Source organism: Danio rerio, chromosome 17 (assembly GCF_049306965.1).
Source record: "Danio rerio strain Tuebingen ecotype United States chromosome 17, GRCz12tu, whole genome shotgun sequence".
NCBI classification, from domain to species: Eukaryota; Metazoa; Chordata; class Actinopteri; order Cypriniformes; family Danionidae; genus Danio; species Danio rerio.
Window position 1 is genome coordinate 16,763,930 of NC_133192.1, and position 15,404 is coordinate 16,779,333.

Consider the following 15,404-nt stretch of genomic DNA (forward strand, 5'->3'; position numbering starts at 1 on the left):
TCAATATGTCCTGTTTGTTAATTCACAGTAAAATGATGACATCAGAACACAACTATTCATGATTCTGAAGTTGATTTATTACAGTATGTTCAAGACATGTGCTTGTCATCTGTTTTTGATAGCATTATTAGACCATTTGTTTTCACTGGTAAAATTACAATTGTGTCATTATCAGATTCCTTCTTGCATTATATTTAACATTATATATAGGCTAGGGTTGTTATACGGACAAAGTAAACATTTATTTTCATGCACAACACTTTGTGTTCGCTATGAAAGAAAAAACTTCTCAATCAAATGCTTATTGTAATCATAACTCTAAAATGAGATATGATCATTTAAATTTTGTGACACCACACAGGTTTCACTAATACTTCTGAGTGCAGCTCGGATTTGCACACATGCAAATCAAACCTCCCGCACGGCCCTCAAATGATCGCTCTGTGCAACAAACTGAACGTTATTAACAACTTCCTTACCTGTTATTCACAGCCTATGCAGGTTGTGTTCACTAAAGTAGGCGTCATATGTGCACGCGCTCTTTCTCTGAAGTAAACAAACAGCTGGTGGTCAGCTCATGTGTGATTTCGCGGCCATGAATACATCATTACATGAAGACAGAAATGACATTTTTGGGTGAATTATACCTTGTAAATACAGTATGTGACACTTGTAACACCATCTGAAGTTATCAATTGTTGCTGTGAAGACTTGTGCAACTGCCTTGCTTCTCTCCTGACCTTTAAAATATAATTGGTTGAATCGTAGAAAAGTTTAATTAAGATTGTGTTTAGGGTCGTATTGAGATCGTGATCTTTTATCGAATAATCGTGCAGCCCTAATAGCAAGTAGCAACATCCCACTCGTGAAGCTAATACGGAAGTAACTGAAACTGCAATTTATCGACTGGCCTTTGGATAGCTGGCTCCAGAAACTCCAGGTGTTCACTGACTGCAATGCTAAATTTGCCAATTTTACAGCTGATAAAAACATGTTTACAGCCTTGGTTTTGGTGCAGATAATATTTCCCTTCATGAGAACTGTGAGGGGGTGAATTTATTTATAACTCATTCGTTTCAGTTATATTAAGTCTGCATAAATAAGGGCGTGGCCACTTGAGTGAGAGCTAGGTCTCGCTGCTCGCCGTCATGTCACCTCAGCTGATTCCGGCTGATTAGCCGCTGAGCTTGGTACATATTTTATATTTTTGTTTTGTTTTATTTGGCTTTACACAGTCAAATCCTATGTGGGATCATTTCTTACAATTATCTGATAATACAGCATGCTTTGCACTTAATTGTGCTCATAAACCATTCAAGTGACCTCTATTTTCAAGGTAAGTGAAATTCTTATTATTAGTGTTATGCCTGGATTTCATAAATAGTCTTGCATTTACTAACACAGACTATATTTTAAGAGTTTGTAAGTATTTGCGCTTTCCTCCTGTAGAAAAACTGCATCAGAACATTATTTAGTGGTTCAATGTGTTACAACAGTGTTTTCTAAATGCAATCTTAGTTGTTTTAAAAAAGATTTACCTACATGCACAGAACAAGTGATGCATACGTTTACCAGATCTTTTATCATAATAATCTCTGAGGTTTTCATGTGCTTTTATCTCACAAATGTACATATGTTTACATGCTTCTTATAAACTGCTGATTAGATGAGAATTATAAAAAATCATATTTCTTTTATGAGAGTTTATCAAAGAAATAACAACAAAAATAAACTTCAACACAGCTACTGGGCTGGAAAATATGTAACACACAAACAAATATATGAACTAGACTGTTTATATAAATTGAATAATCATAATATGAAATCCTAAAGAGGCAGTTTTGTGTATTCATATAGGTCTGGAATGATATTACATGAACCATTGACTTCGATAGTTTATTTTTCCTACTAGTAGAAAAATAAGTCAAAGTCAATGATTACTAGTTTTTTAACATTCTTCAGAATGTCTTCCTTTGTGTTCAACGGATAAAAAAACCACTTGAGGGTAAGTAAATGGTGAGTAAAGTTTCATTTTTGAATACACTACCCATTTAAAAATTCATCTTACCGAAAATAGCCAACTTTCTTTATTAACAATCTAATAATGCCACATGTAGCATCAGATCTCACCTGGATAGGGCACACGTCCTTTGGTGACCAGCTCAGTGAGTAGTATTCCAAATGACCACACGTCTGACTTGATAGTAAACCGTCCGTAGAGCGCTGCTTCTGGAGCCGTCCACTTTATTGGGAACTTGGCACCTGCAACGGAACACTGGATTTATGGATGTGATCTCGAAATGTGACCTACTTGCGAATTGGGCAATGTTACCAGCGAAATTACAGATTTAACTCTGTTGAATACACAGCTATGAAACACAGCTATGTCATTTGCTAAATGACTTGTAGGGCGATGTCATCTAAATTACTTTCAAGATGTTGCCATATTGAAATTTTGGCTTATGTTAAAAAAAATCATCTGTAAACTAATGTATATTCATTTGAAACCTTGATAAGCAATGTGGTGCACTTTCATGAATGGATTCACAGTCTTGTGCACTTTTTTGGCCCTTCTGTTGAATGTTTTTACATGTATTTATTTTTTCACAGTACATTCATTCATTCATTTTCTTTTCGGCTTAGTCCCTTTATTAATCAGGGGTTGCCACAGCGGAATGAACCGCCAACTTATCCAGAATATGTTTTACAAAGTGGATTCCAGCCGCAACCCAACACTTAGCCAATACACAACAGCCAATTTAGCTTATTCAATTCACCTGTACAGCATATCTTTGGACACTGGGGGAAACCGGAGCACCCTTAACAGTACATATATTGCTAATATTTACAAACAAATCCAAGTTGGAAAAGCACTATGCAATGCCCCTTTAGTAAACATATTTTCTACTCTGTGAATTGTTAAGATGCTTTTTTTTCTTTAAATGAAATTTAGAAGATTTTTTTTTCTTAATTTTTTAACTATCATACTGTAGAATATAAATATTTAATACTAAGAATGCAACGTTTAAGAACAATAATAATATCTAGAAAATGGGGGACATTTACATCAATTAGAGCAGTATTTTTGCATCTTACAACATATACCAAATGTCATAATTTCTTTTACACGTGATAATTTTGCTGCACTTTTTTATTATAAATTATGTTGTTTTTAAACAACAATTAAAACCAAAACCAAAAGATTTTAATGAAACAAAGTTGCCTTAAAAAAACACATTTCACAGTGCAATGTTTTTGTTCTTTGTATTTTTTGTTTTTTAAGCAGGACAGTTTGACACAAGCTGAAAGTAAAAGATAATGTAGTGCTGACTCTACTGGATCTGACTCTAATGCTACAAGGTTTGAGTAACAATGTTTTGAGATATTGTTTTATTCTGTTACATACCCTTTTGATAAGTAATTATACATTTATTGATCAAAAAGGAGTATTTTGAGAGATAAAAAAACAGACAGAAAATACTCTATTATTTCAAAATGATTATGTTCATTCATTCATTTTTCTTCGGTTTGGTCCCTTTATTCATCAAGGGTCGCCACAGCGAAATGAACCGCCAACTTATCCCGCATACGTTTTACACAGTGCAACCCTTACAGCTGCAACCCGATACTGGGAAACATCCATACACACTCATTCAAAAAAACACCAATTAAAAACATTATAAGTGGAATATTTAAAGAATTATTAAATTAATAAATTAATTAATTCATTCATTCATTTTCTTATCGGTTTAGTCCCTTTTAAATTAATAAATATTACATTTAAAGAATATATAAAATGCAGCTCTTGGCCCCATTGTTGTTTCTGAATAAATTAGGTATTTTTAATTCAAAGACCAAATGTCATATGACTTCCTTTTATGTGTTTGCAAATTTTGTTGCACTTTTTATTTAATAAATCATGTTGCTTTAAAACAACAGTTAATGCTGCATTATACTGTATTGTAAAGGGTTAAATAAGACAATAAAAAAGTGTAGCTACAATTTTGGAGTGTAAGCCTCACCTTGTCGTGCTGTGTATTCATTGTCTTCTATTAGTCTGGCCAGTCCGAAATCTGCAATCTTGCACACTAAGCTGTCCCCAACAAGTATATTGGCAGACCGCAGATCTCTGTGGATGTAGTTCATCCTTTCGATGTAAGCCATGCCAGCAGCAACCTAAAAAAGAAGAGCACAAGCAATGAAATATTGAGATGTCCTGTAGTGTGGTAAGTGCTTTCTGAAACCAGATACGATAAGGGGGTTATCAAAACATTTTACTCACCTGAGCAGCCATGTCGACTAAATTTGGCAATTTAAGCCCACGTCCTTCACCATCCTTCAGGAAGTCCAACAGACTTCCTGAAAACCATTAAAAAGATTTGTTAGTCATTTAGTTTTGTACTGTTAAGCATCATTTAAGGTGATAAATAATTCTCATCATTTGCTTTTCAAACCTTAAGAGTTTCTTTCTTCTGTTAAACACAAAAGAAGTTATTTTGAAAAATGCTGGAAACCTGTAACCATTGACTTCCATAGTGTTTTCCTATAATAGAAGTCAATGGTTACAGCTTTTCAGCTTTCTTCAAACAAACTTCTTTTGTGTTCAACAAAAGAAACATACTCATGAAGATTAGGAAGTAAATAGTATGTTTTAGGTGAATTATCACTTTAAGTATCAGAACCCAAAACTTGCTCCAAAACCAGCTTTTACAGAAACAAAGTTGACATAAAAACAAAAGTTTTTTTTTAAGCAAGACAGTTTGACACAAACACACACACACACACACACACACACACACACACACACACACACACACACACACACACAAAAGAAAGATCATGCATTGCTGACTGTACACTAATGTTACAAGGTTTGAGTAACAATGTTTTGAGATAATGATTCTTCCGTTACACACCAATTTGATTGTTTATTTTTAACATTATAAGTGGAATATTAAAAAAAGATTTTAAAATGCAGCTTATGACGCCATAAATGTTTCTGAAAAAGGCTATTTTATCACAAATATTGTGCAATATTAACACTGTTTAAAAATCCTTATTTGCTAATTGAAAATATTGTCATATGTAATTTTTTTCTGTGATTGAAAACAGATTTTTTTTATATCATTACTCTAGTTGTCAGTGTCACATGATCCTTCAGAAATCATTCTAATATTCTGATCTGGAAAAATTCTTACTATTATCAATATTGAAAACTAGGGCATACAGGCCAAAGTTGGCCCATGATAACCTTTGATTTGTTGGGGATTGCCTTTAATAGAGATTGTCAATTCTAATTTAACGTAACCTTTTGTTGTGTTATTGCTGAGCTACAAAAAAAACCTAAGTTGAATTAAATGTTTCAATTAAATGTTCATATTTTTTCAAATGTACACTCTATGGATAGAGGACAATGCACAAGACTTTGACTTTCAAATCAATGCAAAAGGATGTGACTAGTGTGTTTAGCATCAAACTCCATTGTGTTATAAATGGAATTGTTTGCTTTTATTCCAATATGTTAATTATAATATATATAAAAAAATGCATTAGTTGATACAAATAAAGTAATCTTTTCTATTTATTTTTTATTTATAAATTTTCTTTTTGGCTTAGTCCCTTTATTAATCTGGGGTCGCCACAGCAGAATAAACCACCAACTTATCCAGCATATGTTTTATGCAGCATGCCTTTCCAGCTGCAACCAATCGCTGGGAAACACCCATACGCTCCCATTCACACACATACATTACGGACAATTTAGCTATAGCGCATGTCTTTGGACTTTTGGGGGAAACTGGAGCACGCAGAGGAAACCCACGCCAACATGGGGAAAACATACAAACTCTACACAGAAATGTCAACTGACCCAGCCGAGGATTGAATTAGCGACCTTCTTGCTGTGAGGCAACAGCGATACCCACTGTGGCATCATGCTGCCTTCTATTTATTTTTAAATATTATTAAATAAATTATGAATTAACCCATGGCGACTTTAATGCAATACAGTTTGTTATAGTTAACTTCAGCCCTCAATAAATTTTAGTCTTCGGCTCTTTATGAGAAAAAGTTTGGGCTCCCATGGCTTAAATGTTTTAAAAGTTCACCCAAAAATGACAATTCTGTCATCAGTTCACCCTTCACTAGTCACCAACCTGTTTTGAGTTTCTGTTTTCTGTTGAAAACAAAAGAGGTTCAAGAGTTCACACTTAGCTGATGATTGATAATAAAGCGTGTTTGGCATGCTGCCCAGGAAGAGAGCCCTGAGCTCGGATTATCCTTTAGCCCGGGGCTCCCTTCCATTTGAAGGGCGAGAGAAGAGTTTGAGCTCAGGTAGGTATCGAGAACTCCCATACTTGTGAACTGCTGGGATATATCTGACTAAGAGTTGCCTTAGGATGTTATTTTGAAGGAGTCAATTTACTTATGGTGTATGTCATTGGACAGTGAGAGACAACCAAAAAACCCGGGGAAAACCCACGAAACAAGGGGAGAACATGCAAACTCCGCACAGAAACGCCGACCGGGTCAGAGAGGGCCGAATCAGCGGCATTCTTGCTGTGAGGCAACAGTGCTACCCACTGGGCCACCGTGCCACCAAAAATGTTGGAAACCTGTAACCATTGACTTCCATAGTATTTGTTTTTCTCACTGTGAAAGTCAATTGTTACAGGTTTCCAACATTTTTTAAAAGAACTTATTGACAATAACCATTGACTAGTATTTGTTTTCCTAATATGGACGTCAAAAATATCTTTTTTAGTGTAAGAAAAAAAAGAAACTCATAAAGGTATGAAACCACCTGAGGGAGAGAGCATAGTGAGTACATTTTCATTTTTGGGGGAACTATCACTGTAATATTTTTGTGAAAACCATGATGCTTTTTTCAGGTTTCCTTCAAAAGAGCAGTCTTTATATTTAGCACTCCTGTTTGTGAAGCCATTCCCACCTTTGCTCATATATTCTGTCACAATGTAGATGGGTTCTTCAGAGACGACCGCATACAGCTGCACCAGCTTGTCATGCCTCAGTTTCTTCATTATCTGAGCCTCCTCCAGGAATGACTCTGGGGACATTGTGCCTGGTTTCAAGGTCTTCACTGCCACTTTAGTGTTGCCGTTCCAAGTGCCTGCCATTCAGAGAGAGATGAGATTTCATACTGAGTCACAGAATCCTTAAAGGAACTATGCATAAATCCTTCCAAGACGGCTGGCTTTCTTTTGAGAAAAGGAAATGTTCTCTGCTTACTGACAGGTCTAGATTTATACATGTGGAATTAATGCATGAGTATCAAACTCTTTCATTAGATATGTGTTTGAGCTAATCTCTTACCCATCCAGACCTCTCCGAACTGTCCATTCCCCAATCGTTTGATGAGCTGAAGTGACTCCCGTGGGATTTCCCATACATCTTTGGTTTTGACGGACAGGTCTGCGAGGCGGGGCATGCCTTTATGGCATGGGACTATTAAACGGCAACAAAGTCCTGCAGCCCGGGCTGAATGAAGACATGGTATCAGATTACAGTTAGTTTAGCATTCAAAACAAACACATTTTTAAACAAAATAAGGGGTGCCAAAATATTGCTGTTTCAATGATGATCATATTATATTTTTTAACTGTTGTTGGAATATATATAAAAATTATTAGTGCACATATGATAAAATGATTCATAAATAATGCTACATGTTAAACACTTACACGTACTTTGTTTCATTCATACACAACACTGGAGGGCACCCTTCCATGGAAAGTTTGCAAGCAAGACTCATGGGAGTCAAATACCGATAAGATGCTTTAAGTCACTATAATCAAAGACTATAGAATGCACAAGACATGTCACTCGTTTACTTTTGAATGGGATAAAGTGTAACTGTCTATATGGCGAATGAAGCCCCGCCTTCTAGTACAAGAGCCAATCAGCGAACACTATATGGTGAATAAAGCCCACCTTCTAGTACAGAAGCCAATCAGTGATCGCTATAGAATGACTATTCTCCGGGAGAGGGGATCAGACCAAACGTGAGTTTCTGATGATTTTGTGTGATACTAACATTTAGAAATGAAACTAAAGACACAGTTGTCATTTAATTTTTCATGTTATTCGTAATATGAAATGTAATCGTAAGCTTGCCAAGTAGTTTCGGAGAATTTGACGTTTCCCCATTCAAACAGAATGCCCGAGAGGTTTTTTAAAGATAGCCGCTGAGTGAAATGACTTGTCTTAAAGGGGCTTTGCTTTTTAATAATTTTAATTTAATAGATGCACAAATATTTTAAACTTGTATTTTTGTTCACTTTACTCCACAACAAATCCTTTACATTTTAATTCCTATAAAACTAACATGTTTATTCCTAGAAAATTAGGAAATGAAAATAAAAAACAAGAAAATTCTGTCATCAGTTATTCACTCTCCACTTGTTCCAAACTTGTTTACATTTCTTTGTTCTGCTGACACAAAGGAACATATTCTGAAAGATGTTGGAAAAAGTAGCTATTGACTTCCACAGTATTTTTACTATGGATGTCAATGTCTGCTTCTTTCCACTATTCATTCAAGAAAGAAATTATTTTAGAAATTCCTAAACGTTTAGAACCACTTGAGTTTGAGTAAATGGTGAGAAAATGGAAATTTTGTGTGAACTACTTCTACCAAAATTAAAACTTAAGAAATATGAAAAATGTAAATTAAAAACAAGTTAAGCAATCTAATTAGAAATGTCAAGTCTAAACAAATTAAAGTACAACAAAACAAGCTCTCTTTGGAAAACAAAAGTATTTTATAAAAGATGTACAGTATGTCTGAGTTTACAGTATTCATTTACTGTAGGACTAATTAAAAACGACTTAAATGGCCTACTATATACAGCTAGATTCTAAAGTGTGAATCTGATGGACACTTTACTATCTCATGAGGCCGCGAGAGAGGATTTATGAATGCTTGTAAAGCAGTGTGATTGACACAGATAGGTCACAGGACAGTAAAACATGGCTAATGTAGTATGTCTGAATTTCATCCACACTATACACATTCATTCTATATAGAAACCATTTTAGCAGTTAAATTGTTTAGTTAGATAATTACTTGTATATAACTTTGGATGCAGCAATTCAACAATCTTTCTAGCAGAATAAAATGCATATAAAAATGTTTTGAATCACAAAACTAGGATTAAAATAAAATAAAAAACTCTACTGTAAATTCATCAACAGTACATAGTTTGTCTGTGTTCTTCAAGCTATCTTTGGCATGTTTGGCCACAAATCATTTTAAGGTAAAATTACAAACCAATAACTGTGACTAAGCTCAATAAACTTACAATTTGCTGCTTATTATTAGTTATTAAGCTAGTAATTAGGTTTAGGTATTAGTTAGGATTAGTATGTAAACTAAGATCATGCAGACATACAAATATGCAGCTAAAATCTTAACAGGCTAGAAATAAACAATACAAAATAGTGAGAATGGGTACTTAAAGTGTTACCAAATTATTATTAGGATAATATATGATGTATTTATAATGAAATGCTGTAATCAACACAACATTTATCTATACACTGCAAATAATATAGAAACATATTATAGTTTCAGTCAGATTTTATTATAGGAATCCACATGAGCTTCGACTGATGCTATAATGTGAGTTATGTCAAAATATGCTGTTATTCTCATATATTGTTGAATTTCGATGCTTTGCCAAGCTAAAAATGGTTTCAACCTCTTTTATAGGTTTATAAGTGTAATATTTCCTTTATTATGCAGTATTAAAAATTTATTGGCCAGAAGAAAAAAATAAATAATAAAAAATAATTAAACATTTAACTGAAATGCCATGATTTTTACTTCTTGGCTGATTAAAAAAAAAGAGAATAAACCACAGGAAAGTGAGTGAATAGCGAGTGACTTCTAAAGATATCACAATATACTGTGAACTCCTCTGGGAATGATAATCACGTAGTAAAAAAAGGGCTAATATCATGACAATCCTATACGTTTAAGCACTTTAATACACATTTACCTGAATAATGGTGCACAAGCTGCTGAAGAGTTTCAAACTGAGCTCTAGTGGTGATGTAATATCCTCCATTGTCCAACTTTCGTATTTTGTAGTGCTTCACATGGTCGCCTTTAGTTTCATCCCAGTCCTGTATGGACAATGAATATGCTCCTGGAACAACACGAGAACACAGGAAATTAGGTGTATGGGGGTATCAAATGGCAATAATAATTCTGAGAAGGATATTTAATAGTTTGCTGCATGTTTAACTGGTGTATTGCCCTTATTCTTCATGTACGAGAGGGCACAGCCATTGGAATCTTTTTGGCCCAAGACTTTCTTCCATTGATTTTTAGATGTTAAAAACAGCTTGTTACACTGCTTGATGTTGCAAACTGATATTTTCTTATTATATTAGTCTACTTTTTATGTATAGTCATGAACACACTTGTTTGTTAGTAGAGTAAGTAGTTTGTTTGTAGAGTAAGACTAGTCATTTTCCCCATGGCCAACTAAATTGGAAGTTCTAAAAGCAAAGTTGGCCTGAGGTAACCTTTGATTTTTGAGAAAAGATAGAGGTTGGGAAGGGAAGGTTGGGGTCAAAGTCATTAACAGCATTCGTGATTTCTAATTCTAAAACAATTGTTTGTTTGTTTAATTTTTGAGCTGCAAAAAAGCAAACTGAAATGAAATGTTTTAATTAAGTTTTGTGCATGAATCAGTTTTTTTTTTTTTTTTAAATACTGTCACTCGAAGGATCATCAATGATCAAATTAAAGCAAAAGCAGGTGTAGCTTGACTTGTGTATTGTTTATGTTTTTATTTTAAGAAGTTCATTATAAAATGCCGGCAGCTAGCTCTCTGCAACTCTCACATGGTCGCTCACTGAAGCCAAGCATGGCTGAGCCTGGTTAGTACCTGGATGGGAGACCACACGAGAAAGCAAGGTTGCTGCCAGGAGTGCGGTTAGTGAGGGCAGCAGGGGGTGCTCAACCTGCGGTCTGGGTGGGTTCTAACAACCCAGTATAGTGAAGGGCACTCTATACTGCTTAGTGAGTGCCGTCTTTCGAATGAGACATTAAACCAAGGTCTTGACTCCCCCTGAAATAAGTAGTCGAATATTCAGATACAGTAATATAATACGATATTATCATGATATTTTGCCCCCGATAATGATAAATCATGATATCAGGAATATATCACGAAAAAGATCCACAATATATCATGACATTTGTAAATGAAGGGAGGAAAAATGCATCAAAAAGTCATATTAGATGTATTTCTTTTATTAACAGCACATATATTTCTTAGAATTGCAACATGTTCGATGTGCAAACGCACACATAAGGATATTGTTGCTAAAACGATATATTGTGCACCCCTAATTACAAGAGATTATTATTTCAAATAAGTTTCTAAACTGAAACTAAAAAAAATGGTTTCAACAGATATACCAAGCAGCAAAGAGAGTTTTCATTATGATAATAAAAATGTTTCTTGAGCACTCAAAAAAAAATCTGATGCTCAAACTGTAGATGTCGCCTTTAATTCTTCAATAACGAGCCATATTGCTATGGTCACGGTCACACTACTTTCTCCACTTTATCTATCTTATTGTCCTTTTTTATTTGTATTATTATTATTTTTAATATTATTTCTTTCCTCTTTTACATGTCGAAAAAAAATTCTCTAATGTATTTACAACCATTATCTATCTAGAAATTGAAGGTTTGTTTATACTTCTGCATCTGTTGCATCGATCGTTTACCGTGACCCACTATTTATATTTCTGCGTGCATTTGTTCTGCAATAACACATTTTCGAAATGTTAGCTGGTGGTAGGTTTTTATGTTCCTCTGTGTCGAGTTTCTTCGCTGGAGTTTTGTTTTTTCTGAATGCTACCTTAATGTACAAGTAGTGGAGGTGGGAATCAGCGGATGTGCAACAACAATAATCATAAGGTAAACAAAACAAAAGTTTCCATATGGAGCCACTTCACAGCACTCGACACTAGTAAACACCCGCTCCATTGGGTTTGCGTGACTCTCGGCTCCGCCCACACTCATCACCACAACCAAGCCGACCAATCACAGTGTCGTTGCAATGTGCAGTTACATTTTTTAAGAGGTGCGCATCAGTGTCAGCCAAAGTGAATACTATGTGACTGCGCCAAGGCTGCGCTGGAGCATATGCGTACACATGACACAGAAGTATAAATCAGCCTTTACATGCAAAAAAAAAAAAAACTTTTACACTGTATCGTACTATATGAAATGTTCTTTCATTCTTTCATTCATTTATTTATTTTCCTTCGCCTTAGTCCCATATTTATTAGAAGTCGCCACAGCGGAATGAATCGCCAACTATTCCGGTATATGTTTTACACAGCGGATGCCCTTCCAGCTGCAACCCAGTACAGGGAAAACACCCATATACATTCACATTTACGTACGCACTCATACACTGCGGCCAATTTAGTTTATTCAATTCACCTATAGCGCATGTCTTTGGTCTGTGGGGGAAACCAGAGCACCCAAAGGAAACCCACATGAACACAGGGAGAATTAGGCCAACTCCACACAGAAATGCCAACTGACCCAGCTGGGACTCGAACAAGCGACCTTCTTGCTGTGAGGCGGCAGTGTTAACCCCTAAGCCACAGTGCTGCATGTATAAAATTTTGTTTTCTTTAAAAAAATAAGTACAAAAAAAATGCAGAAGTCAATTGCATTTTTAATTATGACAAAATTAAAAACAGTTCTAATAAAGTTTAATAATATTTCTGTTTTACTGTATTTTGGCAGCTGGGTCAAATAAATGCAGTCTCAGTGAACATGAGAGCGAAAACATTAAAACTTCTTACCGACCCCAAACATGTTAATGGTAGCATAAACTACAGTATGAACTGGTTTGTGCAAATCCAAATTACCTTTCGTGGTCTCACTCTCCCTTATAAGGAAAGTGCCTCTGGGATTTCCATTTGACAGCAGTTGTCGTTCTGCATCTTTACGGCCTAGTTTTCCAAAGTACCAACTACAAAGGGATACATGGTTTGGTTAACAGTATAACCACAAGACAAAGTTATGTTATTGCATTTGCTCCAATGAAAATACCATGCAAAAAAACAGACATTGTTCTTCAGTACAGTCCAGCTATTTATATTTGGCTTTTGTCTATTTTAGCACTAAAGCGGAACTTACTCTTCTGCCTGTATGGAGTCGACTGGAGCCACATAATTACTGGGTATGTATCCTGTTCCACCTGTAGTGAGAGAGCGTGCCTCCCACCAGTCTCCTTCCCTGATATACAGCAACAGGTGCGAGAGAACAAATAAACAATGAAAACACTTCTCATGGGTCAAGTTTCATTTATAGAGAGGAAAACTGCACACTTAAAACTCCAATGTAAATAGACGAAAATAACTGTCCAAATGTTTGGTGTTAATAAGATTTAGTTAAAGGAATCTGAACTTGTTTTTTTTTTCAACAAGAATAGATTAAATTTGATGTGAAAATACAGTGATTAAAGATTTTCAGTTAAAAACTTAATTATTAGTCTTCCTGTGAATTATTTTTTCCTTTCTCCAATATTTCACAAATAATGTTTAACAGAGCAAGGAAATTTTCACAGTATGTTTGATAATATTTTTTCTTCTGAAGACTGATTACAGGCAGTTTTACTTTTTAAAAATCTTTTTAAGGTCAGTATTATTAGCCCCCTTAAGCAATATATTTTTAATATTATTATACAATTCCTAATTACCCTAACTTGCCGAATTAACCTAATTAATGTAGTTTGCACCTTTCAATTGAACTTTAGGCTGAATACTAGTAAAAAATATCTAGTAAAATATTATGTGCTGTCATCATGGTAAAGATAAAAGAAATCAGTTATTGGAAATGAGTTATTATAACTATTATGGTTAGAAATGTGTTCTTTCCGTTGAACAGAAATTGGGGAAGAAAATATACAGGGGGTTAATAATTCAGGAGAGCCAATAATTCTGACTTCAACTATATGCTTCAAATAAATGCTGTTACTGAACTTTAAATTCATCAAAACATTGTGAAAAAAAGTTTACATAAAAATCATGAGTAGGCATTATTGACAATATATATGACATATATGACAATATAAAATGCACAAATATTAATTATGCACCAAATAAGCATTTTGAATTATTTCTGAATCATAACCTGACACTGAAGACATATTTATATTTTAATGTTGCTCAAAATATATATTTCTAAATATATGACATATTTACATTTTTCACAACATTACATAAACGCAATTGTGCTCAGCATAGAGGAATTCTTTCAAAACCATAATAAATCTTACTGAACCCAAAATTTTTAACTGTATTAAAAAATTCAATAGTTAAGCACTTCAAATTATTATTCAAAATAGTCTAAAATTAAACAAAATTAATTGTGTAATTAATGTGGCAGTGCATGTTGAGGGAATTATAAAGATAAACAAAAGAATCATAAGTCTAAGACAGTTGAAAACCTTTATTCATTCATTTATTCATTTTCTTTTCGACTTAGTCCCTTTATTAATCAGCGGTCGCCACAGTGGAATGAACCACCAACTTATCCAGCACGTTTTACACAGTGGATTCCCTTCCAGCTGCAACCCATCACTGGGAAACACCCATACACTCATTCACACACATACACTATGGACAATTTAGCACCATGATGCCCATTTATTCATTCATTCATTTTCCTTCGGCGTAGTCTCTGATCCATCAGAGGTTGCTACAGTGGAATGAACCACCAACTACTCCAGCATATGTTTAATGCAGCTAATGCCTTTCCAGCCGCAATCCAGTACTGGAAAACACCCATACACTTTCACATACACTCATACATTACGGCCACATTGGTTTATTCAATTCACTTATGGCTCATGTCTTTGAACTGTGGGGGAAACTGGAGCACCCGGAGGAAACCCACGCAAATACAAGAAGAACATGTAAACTTCACATAGAAATGCCAACTGGCCCAAAAGAGACTCGAACCAGTGACCTTCTTGCTGTGAGGCTACAGTGCTAACTACTATGCCACTGTGCTGCCCTTCACAAAATTACATAAATGCAATTGTGCTCAGCATATGGGACTTCTTACACAACCATAATATATTCCACTGGACGCAAATCATACTTAAAAATTCAATAGTTAAGCACTTCAAATTATTATTTCCGATATAAATGCAAAATCAAACAAAAAGTGCTTCAGGGGTAAGTCATGTGTCTATGCCCTTTGGATAAGGGTATCATAAATATAAACAAACAAATCATAAGTTCAAGGCACTCGAAATGTTTGTGAAAAAGTGAAAAGTCCTTTATTAACATAATAATAAATACATTTTTGTTTATTATTTCAGATATTTAGATTGATA

General features: G+C 34.7%; 1 protein-coding gene across 2 annotated transcripts in view; it reads right to left on the minus strand.

Annotated features, from left to right (window-relative positions):
* Positions 1 to 15,404, minus strand: part of fyna (FYN proto-oncogene, Src family tyrosine kinase a) — a 30,611-nt gene that overhangs the window by 8,286 nt on the left and 6,921 nt on the right. The window contains exons 5-12 of one of the 2 annotated variants that reach the window (NM_001328163.1): positions 13,199 to 13,297; positions 12,928 to 13,031; positions 10,020 to 10,169; positions 7,333 to 7,497; positions 6,950 to 7,129; positions 4,283 to 4,359; positions 4,023 to 4,176; positions 2,131 to 2,262 (exon numbers count right to left, since the gene is read on the minus strand). In NM_001328163.1, coding sequence (NP_001315092.1) covers positions 2,131 to 2,262; positions 4,023 to 4,176; positions 4,283 to 4,359; positions 6,950 to 7,129; positions 7,333 to 7,497; positions 10,020 to 10,169; positions 12,928 to 13,031; positions 13,199 to 13,297 — 1,061 coding nt within the window. Of the gene's footprint in view, positions 1 to 2,130; positions 2,263 to 4,022; positions 4,177 to 4,282; positions 4,360 to 5,690; positions 7,130 to 7,332; positions 7,498 to 10,019; positions 10,170 to 12,927; positions 13,032 to 13,198; positions 13,298 to 15,404 lie in introns of both variants that reach the window. The other variant, XR_012392649.1, reaches the window with a different exon arrangement.